The sequence below is a fragment of the Chanodichthys erythropterus genome, chromosome 19, assembly GCF_024489055.1.
Source record: "Chanodichthys erythropterus isolate Z2021 chromosome 19, ASM2448905v1, whole genome shotgun sequence".
Lineage (NCBI taxonomy): Eukaryota > Metazoa > Chordata > Actinopteri > Cypriniformes > Xenocyprididae > Chanodichthys > Chanodichthys erythropterus.
The window spans coordinates 10200185-10215275 of NC_090239.1; the positions used below are offsets into that span (position 1 = coordinate 10200185).

The 15091-nt window shown below is 35.4% G+C and overlaps 1 protein-coding gene across 2 annotated transcripts; it reads left to right on the top strand.

Annotated features, from left to right (window-relative positions):
* The first annotated feature begins 500 nt into the window (after positions 1 to 500).
* tdrkh (tudor and KH domain containing) lies at positions 501 to 14781 on the top strand. Of its 2 annotated transcripts, XM_067369320.1 has the most exons (14): positions 501 to 627; positions 4721 to 4878; positions 5041 to 5132; positions 6810 to 7002; positions 7081 to 7220; positions 7335 to 7641; positions 8688 to 8854; positions 8977 to 9152; positions 9294 to 9358; positions 9451 to 9602; positions 10320 to 10433; positions 10513 to 10567; positions 14002 to 14090; positions 14209 to 14781. In XM_067369320.1, the coding sequence occupies exons 2-13, from the start codon at positions 4752 to 4754 to the stop codon at positions 14055 to 14057; spliced, it is 1644 nt and encodes a 547-aa protein (XP_067225421.1). In that variant the 5' UTR covers positions 501 to 627; positions 4721 to 4751; the 3' UTR covers positions 14058 to 14090; positions 14209 to 14781. The 2 variants fall into 2 exon arrangements, with proteins under 2 accessions (XP_067225421.1, XP_067225420.1); XM_067369319.1 differs by lacking the exons at positions 14002 to 14090; positions 14209 to 14781 and adding an exon at positions 11410 to 12713.
* Positions 14782 to 15091: the final 310 nt, after the last annotated feature.

A 15091-nucleotide genomic window follows, 5' to 3' on the forward strand; every position in this document is an offset into this window, starting at 1 on the left:
TAACTCAACTATTGTTTAAAAATTACAGTATTGCTTACTTAAAATGAAACCAAAATATCTTGAAAATTAACATTTTTTAATATGCTTAATAAGTGACCATTTTAATTTCATTTTAGATTCATTTTAAGTCAGCCATATAGTCATTTTCAAACAATAGTTGGGTTAAATAAAACTACCCAGCAGGTTGGGTTAAAACAACCCAATCGCTGGGTTTCTCCATTTTCAACCTAACTTGGGTTATTTTTAACCCAGCATTTTTTTAGAGTGTAATATTGCAATAAAATAATAACAATAATAAAAAAAAAACTACGACTTTTTAAATGCCTCATTCAACCATCAAGGTTGATGGGAAATCGTTGCGCCCACTGTGTGTTGTGTTGCTATAATCGTCCAATAGAGGGCGTTGCCCCAAATAAAGAGGTGCCGCAACATCAGAGGTGGTGATTGGATCTAGCGGTTGACATGCGGGATGGTAGCCAATCATTGCTAAAAGGTTAACTGTGCGTACTGCGTACTACAGAATGAAGCACGGCAGCGCCGGTGGATCAGCAACACGCTGACGGGTGTCATAAGATCATTTGAAGGACTCGCTACGAGGGTTCCCTCACATTTTATACCGTTTTAGAGGTAAATATGTCGGAATGTGTGTTTTAGTGCTTTATCTGGTTCTGGTGTTCAGTGCATTAGCCGTTAGGTGAAGATGTCCTGTTGAAAATCCAAACGACCTGCAGTATATGTTGCAAAGGCATAATCCAGCCAAACAATCCTTTGTCAGAGATACGATTTGTAAAATACTTTTATGGCTATGAAACGGATAGATTGTTGTAAAAGAAATACACTGCATCCCGTGTGATATGACATCCATCACGTGCTAACAGGCGCTGCATTAATAATTGCACACCCATATTCACGTGCATGATGCACAGCAGGTCCTGTTTTAATGCTTTTATGTGCAAATATCTGATGACAATGCAACTTACAGCTTCACTGAGCAAAAGAAAACAGTAAAGGTAAATGTAGCCGATGCCTTATTGTTTATTTTGCACATGCTAAACCCATATTGAGGTTTGCAGGGGGGAAAAGTGAAGTAAATCAGACCTACATTCAAATAAAGTCTGGTTTGACCCACATCTATGGGTAGTGACTCTACTTACCCCCACCCAAATCTGAGTTTTACATATTTGCTTATAAATAATCTGATTAATTTATGATATATAGATATTAAAATTGTTCTTTTTGGGACCACTTGACAAAAAGTTATTTTTTTGGATTATAATTATAGTGCAAGAAGCTTCTAAAATGTCATTCTTTTAATATGTCTGTCAACACTTTTTATTAATTTTGGTTGTTCTGCCAAATCTATCTTTGTGAGCATCATTCAGATTTGCATCTTTTCAAATGCCCAATATTGCTTTTAAATACCAAGAAAATGCATCACATTAGATTACATAGTGTTATTTTAGTATTTATATACTAATAAAGTATTTATATTTTAAATAAAATATTTTTGAATAGTTTAAATTTTCATTTTAGTTTAAAGGTGCAATATGTAATATTTTCTGTATTGTAATATTTTCTGGGATATTGTAACTACTCAAGTGAACAAAATATATAACACTGGCCTAGTGGTTTTTGGATATTTTACTGCAAAATTCTTACATATTGCACTTTTAAGTTGTAGAAATTCTATGTGTATTCTGGTGTTGTCAAAGTCGGTACTGAAATTTTAAAAATGTGACTCCTTGAGCGCTGTTGAGCGGATTCGTAAACACCTCTGACTGGCAATTGTGTTCGCATGCTAATGAGATATGTCTGATTGGCTGTAATGATCAGCACTTCAAAAACATGTTGTAAATGGACATCATGCTCTTCACCAAGCGCTTACACAGATACACACGGGAGCGTTTCAAAGCAGGCTTCGCTCGAGCTTTCAAAACGCTTTCAAATTTGAATACTTATGCGTGCTTTCAAACACTCTTGTGCATTGATCATTGTAGCCAATCACAGACGTATCTGATGAGTGCTTTAACACAAAGGCCAATCTGAGGTGTTTACGAATCTGCTCAACCGTTCTCAAAGCATTACTTTTTTGAAATTTCAGTACCGGCTTGATACCGTGGTCAGTACTTTTGACAACACTGGCATTTTTATTATATTTCTATATAGCTTTAAGTTATTTTTACTTAAGTTTTTGTTTGTCATTTAATATTTTAACTTTTTAACCCTTGTGCGGGGGGTTAAATTTTGTAACAAAATACTGTAATGTAATTTTACTCTGTTTATTAATGTTTTTACTCCATGTTTGTACAGTTTTTGGAGGATTTGTCATATTTTTAAAATTTATATAAATAAAGATTTTTGCCCATCTTTTGGAAAATGCAGTTTTAAAAGTAAAAAAAATCATTTTTACCATTAGATGGCTGCAGAGCTCCACTATTTGCTATGTGTTATTTGACTGACTGAAAGACATCTCTTCACAAGTTTTTTTTTTTTTTGTTGGATTCATATCTAAATATTATGAAATCACAATTATAACAATAAAGGCTTCTTTTTGTCAAAGTTTAGTATGTTTTTGTAATGAAAAAAATCTGTTTTTCAATATTGTTACATTATGATGAGACTCCACTTAGAAATTGGACAAAATTCATCCTCAAAATCAACATTTTTGAAAAACTTTTTTTTTTTTCAGTACAAAAAAATGCTAAACTTGAACAAAAAGTAATTTTTATTGTTATAATTGTGATTTCATAACATTTAGATATGAATCCAACAAAAAAAAAAAAGCTCTGCAGCCTGGTTAAAGTGATATTTTTTTTTTTTTACTTCTAAAACTGCATTTTCCAAAAGATGGGCAAAAATCTTACACTAAACCATGTCAAATTATCCATGTTATCCCCATGAATGAAAGTTAGAAATGTGGGTCTTTTATAAAGTGAATTTTACATAAAAAGCTGTTTTTGTATAAAAATACTAATTTATTTATTAATTTATTTATGATTTATATCAACTTAAAATATATGAGAAATCCTCCAAAAACTGCACAATTATGAAGTAAAAACATTAACAAACAGAGTAAAATTACATTTGCTTTTTAAAAAACAATTATTTTATAACAAAATTACATTTTGTTGCCTGGGAGGCCCCGAAGACCCTGAGTGTGCCTTTTTTTATTTTTATACACTAACATAAAAACAAGCTATCACTCCAAAAATTCTTTGTAGATCTAGAAAGTGTTAACAACTGTACAAAGATTCATGTCATTTGGACTAAGAGAATTTTTTTTTTTTTTTTTTTTTTTTTTTTTTGAGCAAATGTCGTTGGGGTCTAAAAAGACCCCAAAGACCCTATAAGGGTTAATGTTAGTTGCCTAGGTAACATTTTAATTTTAAAGTTTTTCTTCTAATAATTTAATTATTTTATTTAAACTTCATTTCAGTTACCCAACATTTTAACAGTTTTAGTTTTAATAACCAATCTGATTGCATATAACTGGTTAATCTTGTAATTGTAAAAATCATATCATTAAAGGATTAGTTCACTGTCTATGTCCTTCTTTCTTCAGTCGAAAAGAAATTAAGGTTTTTGATGAAAACATGACCCAATTGCAAAAGCAAAAAAAAAAAAAAAAAATCCATGATCGTGTTTCTGACTTTCTAAAAGAGGTAAAATATATAGAGTTGGATTATGTTGGTCAGAAGAGAGAAGGACATCAAATTTACAGTCACTCCCTCAGAAGCTGTATTAGAAACAACTCGTGCCACAGCATTAAGCAGTTTTCTGTAATTTAATGGCAACACGTCAACACAGTCTTTAAAAAGGGTCCAATGGGGTAATTGGGGTACCCCAAGTGAGGAGGTCCTGTCCTGTCATGCTCAGGACGAATATTTCAGCTGGTGTTTAATCATATTTCACTCTTTTGCCTGTTCCTCCTGCTGAAGAGAGGCAGAACAGGAGGTTTGAGGGAACAAGATGGACGTGGATGTCCCTAAACCCCGTGTGTTTCTGAGCTACAGCCCCACTGCCCTGTTTTCACAGTGAGAATCATTCTGCATGGTGTTGCTCCTTGTGTGTGTCTGCGACATCTGTGTGTCGCCCACCGCTTTATGCATCAGTACTGTGCTGAAGCTCGGCTTTGTCCTTCAGCTGATGCAGTTGTTGCAGAAATACCTCATGAAAATGCAAATGATTTGATTAGAGCTTTCATTTGGTTTGGGAGATTTGAATTTTTGCCATTACTACAAGATGGCAAAGTGTGTCATTGCAGCCTTGTCCAATGCACTGCTTTTGCTGTGTGCTTGAACTTTAAAATCTAATTTAATAAAACAAGGACTGTGTTGTTAAATATGCTGTGTTTGAAAGATCTGACATGTTCCAGAAAAGGTTTCCACAGGCTTTAATGTTCAAAACCCAATTATAGGGGCATTAAAGTCTCAGTGTTTGTGAAAAGTGATCTTTGTTCTCTTTATTAAGCCAATTAGGTAACAAAAATTAGGCTAACTAATCTCATAAATGAGTGCTCAAATAGTAACATTTGATTGGAATTCTGCAGATTTTCTTGTTGGATTTAAAGTTTTGTTCTAAGTTTGAAATCTTTGCCGTTGTCATCAACAATTAATTCGTGTTGCATGGCGCTACTGAGAAGGCCCATGTAAAGTCGTACATGGTGCGGATTAAAGTTCGGGTCTGTTCATGGACCTTACAGCTTGTTCTACATCTCTAGGTGGAGTTTACCGGTTGGACCGACTCAAGTGATGGCCGCGGTGCAAGATGGGCCGTGGAAGAGCCTGAGCTCGGGGAAGAAAGTAGCTTTAGCTGCCGGCCTCTCTGTGGGCGCCACGGTGGGATACCTTGTTTACCGTCACATTCGAAGCAGCAGTGGTAAGTTGTGGACCTTAGCAAGCCCTTTTCATGCTCTTACTGTAACAGTTGCCATGTTCTGGCATCAGTTTTCACTCATTGATGGTCTAAATGATATTGTTTGGAATTTTAACAATGATAATATAGTTTTAATATTGTTCATTCCATCGTTTGGTTTTGTAGTGCAATGCCAAAGCAAAGAGGAGTCCAGAATATCTGTTCCCCTTAACGTGTACCGATCTATTGCAAGATATCAAAGCGCCTTTCTAGACCTAGTGAGTGTTTATTCTTTCTTTTTTATGTCACTTGTATGTTATCTGATCTTTGAACTATACAGGATAAACAATATACTGTTCAAAAGTTTGGGGCATGTGAGACTTTTTAATGTTTTTGAAGGAAGTCTCTTATGTTCACCAAGGCTGCATTTAATTAAAAAAATAGTGATATTGTGAAATATTATAATGTTGTAAAATAATATACACTGTATATTCAAATTCCTGTGATGACAAAGCTGAATTTTCAGCATCATTAATTCCAGTCTTCAGTGTCACATGATCCTTCAGAATATATTCTAATATGCTGATTTGGTGCTCAAGAAACATTTCTTCTTATTATTAATGTTGAAAACAGTTGCGAAACATAATTTATAATACATAATATAATATAATACGTTGTTTTGGATACTTTAATGTATAAAGTTAGAATGAACCGCATTTATTTGAAATAGAACATTATAAATAATGATGTAACATTATAGATTTTTGTTACTTTTAGTCAAATTAATGCGTCCTTGCTAAATAAGTATTAATTATTAAAAGAAAAAATCCTACTGACCCCAAACTTTTGAATGATAGTGTATGTGTGTGTATTATTGTATGCTATGAATATTTGTCTCTGTGATTAGTCACTTTTGTTCCTCATTTTGTAAGCTACTTTGGAAAAGGTTTCTACTTCAATAAATGTAAATGTTATATTAAAGGGTTAGTTCACCCAAAAATGAAAATGATGTCATTAATGACTCACCCTCATGTCGTTCCAAACCCTTTACGACCTCCGTTCATCTTCAGAACACAGTTTAAGATATTTTAGATTTAGTCCGAGAGCTTTCTGTCCCTCCATTGAAAATGTATGTACGGTATACTGTCCATGTCCAGAAAGGTAATAAAAACATCATCAAAGTAGTCCATGTGACATCAGAGGGTCAGTTAGAATTTTTTGAAGCATCGAAAATACATTTTGGTCCAAAAATAACAAAAACTACGACTTTATTCAGCCATGTCTTCTCTTCCGGGTCTGTTGTCAATTCGCGTTCACGACTCCGCAGTGACACTGCTGACGTCATATATCTGGTATATATAAGAAATATAACCATACCAAAATACAAACAATGTAGAATAGCTTGAATACAGCGTGCGTCTCCCTCAGACTGTGAACGAAGCTCGGGCGCACTAGATAACACGTCCGCAGCGTCTTACGTCAGTGAACGCGGATTGACAACAGACCCGGAAGAGAAGACAATGCTGAATAAAGTCGTAGTTTGTTATTTTTGGACCAAAATGTATTTTCAATGATTCAAAAAATTCTAACTAACCCACTGATGTCACATGGACTACTCTGATGATGGTTTTATTACCTTTCTGGACATGGACAGTATACCGTACATACATTTGGATCAATGGAGGGACAGAAAGCCCTTGGACTAAATCTAAAATATCTTAAACTGTGTTCAGAAGATGAACGGAGGTCTTACAGGTTTGGAACGACATGAGGGTGAGTCATTAATGACATTATTTTCATTTTTGGGTAAACCAACCCTTTAAGTTTTATAATATTTGTTATTTACAAGCCTTTAAAAGAACAAAGTCGTAATTAGAATTTGAAAAACATTGAAAGTACTTGAGTAGATGTTTTATGGTTTGTTTTGTGATTCTCTAACTCTCACATTTGTGTAGGTGAATCAGAAGTCTGGTGCCCAGATAAATGTGCTGCCGAACACTGAAGAGCAGAGCATGGTGAATTTTCTGATCCAAGGCTCACCCGAGCAGATTCTGGTGGCACAGTGTGCGCTGGAGAAACTGGCCACTGACTGTGAGGTCATCACTGATGTTATAGACGTGCCTCAGACGGCATTTGGACGAATTATAGGTTGGTGTACACTTGAAGTAAAAGTATCTGTTGTTGTATTTTCTTCGCATCATTCTGTCAACATGTTGTTTGCTCCAGGTCGTGGTGGTGAGACATTAAAGTTCATAAACAGAGTCTCAGGGGCAAGGGTAAACTGCTCCAAAGATCGTGGACATGGCTTAGAGGAGAAGGGCAAGATCACAATAACCGGCACACGCAAGGAAGTTCAGAGTGCAAAGGTGAGATTTTAGCATATGTGTGGCTTAGAAAAATAGCTTTCTGCGCTCACACAGATTTTATTGCTCACATGTAGTGAGTGAAACCTAGTGTTTGGTTATGGTTTTTCCTCACAGGAGATGATCATGGAGAAGGTCATAGAGAATGAAACCGTACGGAAACGGATAAGTCAAGCTTCTGCACTGCGTCAGAAGAGGAAACCGCCAGAAACTGAGCAATTTAACAAGGCCAAAGGACCAGAGGATGAATTATTAAAGCTTAATGGAAAAGATTTACCGTCCCCAGTGATTGAGCTTAAGCAAGAGGAGCCTGCTACGGTCAACGGCTTTACAGACGGCAGTGATACTGCTGAAAACTCCCTTAAATCAGAGGAGGAGGAGATTCTCTCTCCAGTATCGCCTTTGGAGATCTCCAAATTTGAAAGTAAGATTAACCAAACCCACAAAACCAGTGAATTATTGGAATCACAAAAAAATTGCAATTCTGTCATCATTTACATACATTCATGTCGTTCCAAACCTGTATTAGATTCTATGCAATCTCTATTTGTGTTCCACAGAAGAGGAAGGTGAATAAATGACAGAATTTTAATTTTGGGTGAACCATTCCTTTTAAAGGGACAGTTCACCCAAAAATGAAAATTTTATGTTTATCTGCTTACCCCCAGCGCATCCAAGATGTAGGTGACTTTGTTTCTTCAGTAGAACACAATTGATGATTTTTAACTCCAACCATTGCCGTCTGTCAGTCAAATAATGCTAGTGGATGGGAACTTCTATAAGAGTAAATAAAACTTGCATAGACAAATCCAAATTAAACCCTGCGGCTCGTGACGGCACACTGATGTCCTAAGACACGAAACGATCGGTTTGTGTCAGAAACCGAACAGTATTTATATCATTTTTTACCTCTAATACACCACTATGTCCAACTGCATTCATCACTCAATTCATTTGTTCTGATCGCGCTCTGACAACGGCAGTGATGTCTCGCGCATACACTTCAATGAGAGCGAGACATCACTGCCGCTGTCAGAGCGCGATCAGACCTTACTAACGAGTGCTGAACGCGGTCATCATTTGTGTTCTACTGAAGAAACAAACTCTCCTACATCTTGGATGTACTGGGGGTAAGCAGATAAACATCAAATTTTCATTTTTGGGTGAACTATCCCTTTAAGAACATGTTTTAGAAATTTGTAAAATATATTTGTTGCTGTTATATTATAATTTTTTAATTACATAATTTTGTCATACTGCTATAAAACACTATGATTTTTAGGGAAACTTTTTGTATATTTTAAATTACAATCTGTATCGGAATTTTTCTTCAGAAAAATTACTTTTTTTTTTTCTTTTTTTTTCACAAAATTGTTCAGCCCTACCCAGAAATCATATTTTGAGTATTGTGTAAACGGGCCCTTAGACTCCTGTAGAAGATCAAATCACTAATTAGTCTTTTCTTACCAGTTCCTAGTCCAGACCTGAGCTTCCAGCCCGATGAGCATCTGGAGGTGTACGTGTCTGCCTCTGAGAATCCTCAACACTTTTGGATCCAGATCCTGGGGGTCCGATCTCTACAGCTGGATAAACTGACTGCTGAAATGAGCCGTTTCTACAACAGTGATACCTCACAAGTAAGTTTGCTTGTCCTCACTTGACTTGGGCTCCATGACCATGATATATTAGTAAATTACTTCTCCTTTATTTTAATTTCTTTTATATTATTAGTGAATAATTACTACTTCTCTTATCCCAGGAGCACAGAGTGGAGACCATTATTGTTGGAGACATAGTGGCTGCTCCGTACAGGGACCATGGCACATGGAATCGTGCTCGAGTGTTAGGAATTCTGGGCTCTGGCCTGGTGGATTTGTATTATGTGGACTTTGGGGACAATGGGGAGCTTCCACGGGAACATTTACGAAGCATGAGGTAACAAGAGATGGAGAATGCGGAATCAGCTGTTATGCTTATTCTTCTTTGTCTCTTGAATTTTATTATTTTCCCATTTCTGAATCGGCACAGAGTGACATTTTTACTCATACTGATGGTATATTATTTTGTGGTGTTCAGAAGTGACTTCCTGAGCCTGCCCTTTCAAGCCATTGAGTGCAGCCTAGCGGGGGTTCGTCCTGCAGGTAAAAAGTGATGTTCAGGTGTTTATCAGTGAAATAATATATAATTTTTTACTTTATTCTGTTAATGAAACTTATCTCTATTTTGTTTTTAGGAGAGGTTTGGACTGAGGCAGCCCTGGATGACTTTGAACGCATGACATACTGTGCTGAATGGAAACCTTTACTAGCCAAACTGTACAGCTATTCTCATTCTGAGATCTCATCCTGGCCCAGTGTGAAACTCTATGACAACAGCCAGGGAAAGGTTAGAGGTCAACATCACAGCTCTCTTTACTGAATCTGTTTGATGTTTAACAATAAAGGCTGCTCTTAATAAATATATATATATATATATATATATATATATATATATATATATATATATATATATATATATATATATATATATATAATATATATATAATATATATAATATATATAATATATATAATATATATAATATATATATATATAATATATACTGGCACTTCAAACTGGAATATTTTATATTATAGCATATTACATATAAATTATTGCATTTGGCTGATGCTTTTATGCAAAGCTACTTAAAGGTATAGAGGTTATCAGTTCATGCATTCTCTGGGTATCAACCCATGACCTTGGCATTGCCAGCATAGGGCTATACTATAGTAATGTAGTGTGGAACTCATAGGTTTTTATCTATTTTATTATTATTTTTTTTACAATTTTAATAAGATATTTTAGTAGATCTAGTTTTAAGTAACAATAACAACAACGTTCTGAAACCTGCTTAATCTTAAACTTAATCCACACATTCATGCGCTCTTTAATAGAATTGCTACCACCTAGCAATGCTGTAGCATCTACTCATCCACCTACAGTCTAGGACCCATCCAAATCGCCCTAACAAATACTGACGTTGCAGTGGTGTGATTTACATGGACAGGCATCAGATTAAGTTAAGATTAAATTGTAATAGTTTTTGTTTTTAAATCCTCAGGCTGTGGATCTGGGTAAGGAGTTGATTAGTCTCGGTCATGCTGTAAGCTCCGAGGATGAGGGGATTGGGTTGAGGGGAGACTGGGATGAGTCCAGATCATTACAGAAGATACTGGTAAGATATATGGATTGTGTTATACAGTGTATTGGAGGTGGAAGCAGCAATAAGAGAATCTCTGTTTGGATTTTCACAGGATGACATGACTGGAGCAACCTCTGAATTCAGTATGTCCTGCATCAGTTTGTCAGGTATGTTTTCTTTCAGCTTTGTGGAAGAAATGGAATGAGACACTTCAACCTTCCTGTGCAACTTCCTTTTACATGCGTGCTTGTATTCCTCCAGATACACTACCGTTCAAAAGTTTGGGGTCAGTTTTCTTTTTTTTTTTTTTTTTTGGGAAAGAAAGTAATACTCCAAGTATGCATTAAATTGATCAAAAGTGGCCAATAAGACATTTATAATTTTACAAAATTTCTTTGTTCTGTTCTTTTGAACTTTGTTCATCAATGTATTACGGTTTCCACAAAAATACTGACGTTAAATGTTTCTTAAAGGGATAGTTCATCCAAAAATGAAAATTCTATCATAATTTACTCACCCTTAAGTTGTTCAAAATCTGTATAATTTTCTTTGTTGAACACAAAGGAAGATATTTTGAAGAATGTGTTAAATCGAACAGTTTTGGGGTACCATTGACTTCCATAGTAGTTTTTTTCCTACTATGGAAGTCAGTGGTGCCCCAAAGTAGCCTGGTTACAAACTCTCTTCAAAATATCTTCCTTTGTGTTCAACAGAACAAAGGAATTTCTACAAATTTGGAACAACTTGAGGGTGAGTAAATGATGATAGAATTTTCATTTTTGGGTGAACTATCCCTTTAAGCACCAAATCAGCATATAAGAATGATTTCTTAAGGCTCATGTGACACTAAAGACTGGAGTAAGGATGCTGAAAATTCAGCTTTGCCATCACAGGAATAAATTACATTTCTAAATATATTAAATTAGAATTTACCTGACCCAGACTTTTGAACAGTAGTGTATTTCAGTTCAGCAGTGTTTAACCAGTTCTTGGGCTGGCGTGTGTGAAGGTACAGCATATCCATGGGTAAGCAAGCAGCTGGAATGGTCTTCATGTCTCTCAAGCTCTTTGGAGGTGGAGCGAGCTGACGTGGACCAGAGTCCGTGTTTTGGACTCGTGTCTTCCTCTTCCCTGATCCACTCCACTCCATCTCAGAACCTGAGTGATCTAGTCAGCCAAATACTTGAGTCGTCTTCCTCCGCGCTAGACCCTCCAATCCAGTCCAACAACTTAACCCCAGATGTCCTGTCAGTTCAGGAAATCTCGTCCACACCTCCTTCCTGTGTGGAGGCTGTGACATCAGCTCTGGATTCCTTCACTGTTAGTGATGACGTTTTCCTTGGCACACATTGTTACGGCAAGAAGATGACATCTACTATGTCAGAAGAGACGGGCTCATCTTGTACAGTGGACAGTTACAGTGAAAATACAGAGAGCAGTAACAGCAGTGATGGCATCAGAGGAGTGTGGTATTACCTTACTTCCTCTAGGGACTCGTCAGAGGCATCTCTCAGCACCACCATGCCTCAGTCGTCCACTGCATCATCTTCGTATTTGACCGAATCTTGTGACGGGACCACTGCTTCCTCTGACTCTGTGATTGAATTGAGCTCAGGCTCATCCAGGAGTGTTGAAGTGTCACTCAATCCAGCTAATCTGACTCATCCACACCCAAATCCAGAGGTTATTGCTCTGAGTGACAGTAGCAGCTGTGGAAGTGACTTAATTAGCACTTCTAAAGAGCATAAACACGAGTCATTTACAGAAGGAAATTTAGATGAACCAAACCTGCTAAAAAGTGATGTGAAATGCCAGATGCCAAGCTTGAATGATGAAAGTGTAACTGGAGGAAGAGGAAGTAAACAAGACCTTCAGGAACCAAAGAAAATGGATTTCAAAAGTGAAAAGGGGATCAGTGTTGAAGACAATTCAACAAGAGGTGTTACTTTTATACATAACTTAGTGACACTTTTATACTGGAGCACTTTGGATCTCTATGGGATGTGACTGGTTTTCAATTAAGGGCTTTAATTCACCTTACCACACTGAATATGCCATACAGCACAACTGAGGCTTTATTTACACTGCACATGGGTTTGGGCTTCAATGGGAGAGCTGCATAGCACATACCTTTTTAATTTGTGGTGCTTGTTAAGGTGAAGAGTTTTCAAAATCTATATCTCAAAGTATTAAAGGTGCTGTAAGCCAAGGACATCTGTAATTATGCCTCAAGATTCTGGAAACTTTTACCAATTGAAAATAGACAAGATCCTACGGAAGAGGATTAGGGCCAAGCAATAATAAAAAATAAAACCATCTTGAGATTAAAGTTGTTAAATTTTTCGAGAAAAAACTTGTTAAATTTCGAGAATGTTGAGAATAAACTTGTTAAATTACGAGAAAAAAACTTGTTAAATTTCGAGAAAAAAAGTCTAGATAAAATGTTGAGAATAGTCATTAAATTACAAGAAAAAAGTCGTTAAATTACGAGAACATATTCATTAAATTGAGAAAAATGTCATTAAATTTCTAGAAAAAGTTAATTTAATGAATTTGTTCTCATAATCTAATGATTTTTTTTCTCCTAATTTAATGATTTTGTCAACATTTAATCTCGACTTTTTCAAAATTTAATGAGTTTTTTCTCGTAATTTAATTACTTTATTCTCAACATTTTATTTCGACTTTTTTCTCGAAATTTTTTAATCTCGAGATGGTTTTATTTTTTTATTATTGCTTGGCCCTAATCCTCTTCCATAAGATCCACACATTCACATTTAAAAAAAATCTCTGTAGTAATTTTTTTTTCTATTTATAATTGTTTTGCTTATTGCTTTTTCTTCCTATTTCTGTCTTGAAAATAGTTTTATGAAAAAAGTAGTGTTAGTGGTAGTAGTGGTAGTATATTTATACTATTATAGTAGTTGTTTTTTTTTTTAAATTAGCTTTTTTTATATTTTCAACTTTAATTTCATTAAAGTTTGACTCATATGCTTGTCATTTTTTTAGTTTTTTTTTTTTTTTAAATATTTATTTAAGCTGGTTTTTCAGTTTTAGTAAATTTAGTACTTTACATAGCCCCAAAAAGGGACATAATGATGGAAAAAATATGAGATGGGAGGAAAAAATTATATTCAATGCTTTTATGTTCCTTTGCAAAATGTTTGCATTCCCCCGAGAAACTTTGCGTTCGCTCGCAAAAAAAAAAAAACCTCAAGGTTTGCAAGCGAACACAAAACATTTGCCAGAGAATGCAAAAGAATGGACACAATTTTTCCTCTCATCTCTTTTTTTTTTTTTTTTTTTTTTCCATCACCATGTCCTTTGAGGGGAATTGCCCAATCCTTTGTTGAACTTACTGCAAAGTTCAGCTTCAACCCTGATCAAACACAACTGAACCAGCTAATTAAGATGTGTTGGATCTGAACTCTGAAGGGAACAGGATTGGGCACCCCTGCTTTAGGGGCTCTATAGTACTTCATCTTTTATTTCAGCTAATTACCAAGGCAATATTTGTAGTTAAATTTTCATCAAATGTATATATTAGCTTTTATAGTTTTGTCCTGTTTAATGTTTTTTTTCTCCCCTGTTCATCTTTCAGAAGTTGCCTCAATTTCTGGAAGTGTGGATGACACTATTGATGAGGAATTTAACTGACAAGAGACCAAAGAAATGTATGCCTTGATATTGGTAAGCAAGAATCACTATAATCTCATATAATTATCTGTGTATAATATTCCATTTAAGACCAGCTGATTGTGCTAATGCTGTCACTCTGCCTGTATCCTCCTGTCCTTCTCCTTCCCAGAGACCAGTCGTTATCTTCATTTAGCATTCAGCACACGCTTCCCGTCTCTGAGAAACAGCCTTACTTGACTACGCCACCTGACTGTATTTACTGCATAAGTTCACTCATATAAGCAATGGTTTTCAATGTTTGTATCTTGTCTAAACTTTTCAGGACATCTTGAAGGCGTTTGTTTGGTTTGTTTGTTTGTTTGTTTGTTTGTTTGTTTGTTTGTTTGTTTGTTTTGTTTGTTTTTTAATGGTTTGCACTTGTTCTCATTGTGTTCATCTCATTTACATATAAAATGTTGCATATTTTTTTGGTCTGAAGAACAGATAACAGACAGCTGAAGAGCAGAGCTCAGGGAACTCATGTTTGAGTCAGAAACCTCAGTATTGTTGCAGTGTAGCACCAAGGTTCCTTTTGGTTTGTTTCCAAGTGATAAGATGGTTCAGCTTTTGTTGATGGATCATTTTTGGTTTTTGTACCATTTCTCATTTTCTGTGTCAAAATTATTTATGTTGTGAATTGAGATTTATTACATGGAATTCTATGGTATATATGTGTATAAAATCAAATAAAGTCTATTATTATACCCCATATTAATTTAAATAGCTTTTTTGTGCAAGTTGAGTGAACATGGTCCTTTTATTGTATTTGGGTTATTGTACTGCAGAAAATGCTTGGGTGGGGGGTGGGGGGAATTGGATGCAATAGATGCACACTGTTTATTATGTAATTGTAGAATAATACAAAAGATGTTATAAAATATGCAAGATGTTATGTGATTAAAAAACAGGAGCTAATGACAATGGCAGAAAACGTAGTAATAGATAATATACAGTCAAACTAAAATTTATTCAGACACCTTGAACATTTCATTCATTAATACAGTTTATTCACT

Excerpts from the sequence above, each read along its gene's own strand:
- tdrkh (XM_067369319.1), top strand. The coding sequence starts at position 4,752 with ATGGCCGCGGTGCAAGATGGGCCGTGGAAGAGCCTGAGCTCGGGGAAG. Across the intron at positions 9,359-9,450 it reads AGCGGGGGTTCGTCCTGCAG|GAGAGGTTTGGACTGAGGCA; the intron begins GTAAAAAGTGAT and ends TTTTGTTTTTAG. Across the intron at positions 10,434-10,512 it reads GATCATTACAGAAGATACTG|GATGACATGACTGGAGCAAC; the intron begins GTAAGATATATG and ends GGATTTTCACAG.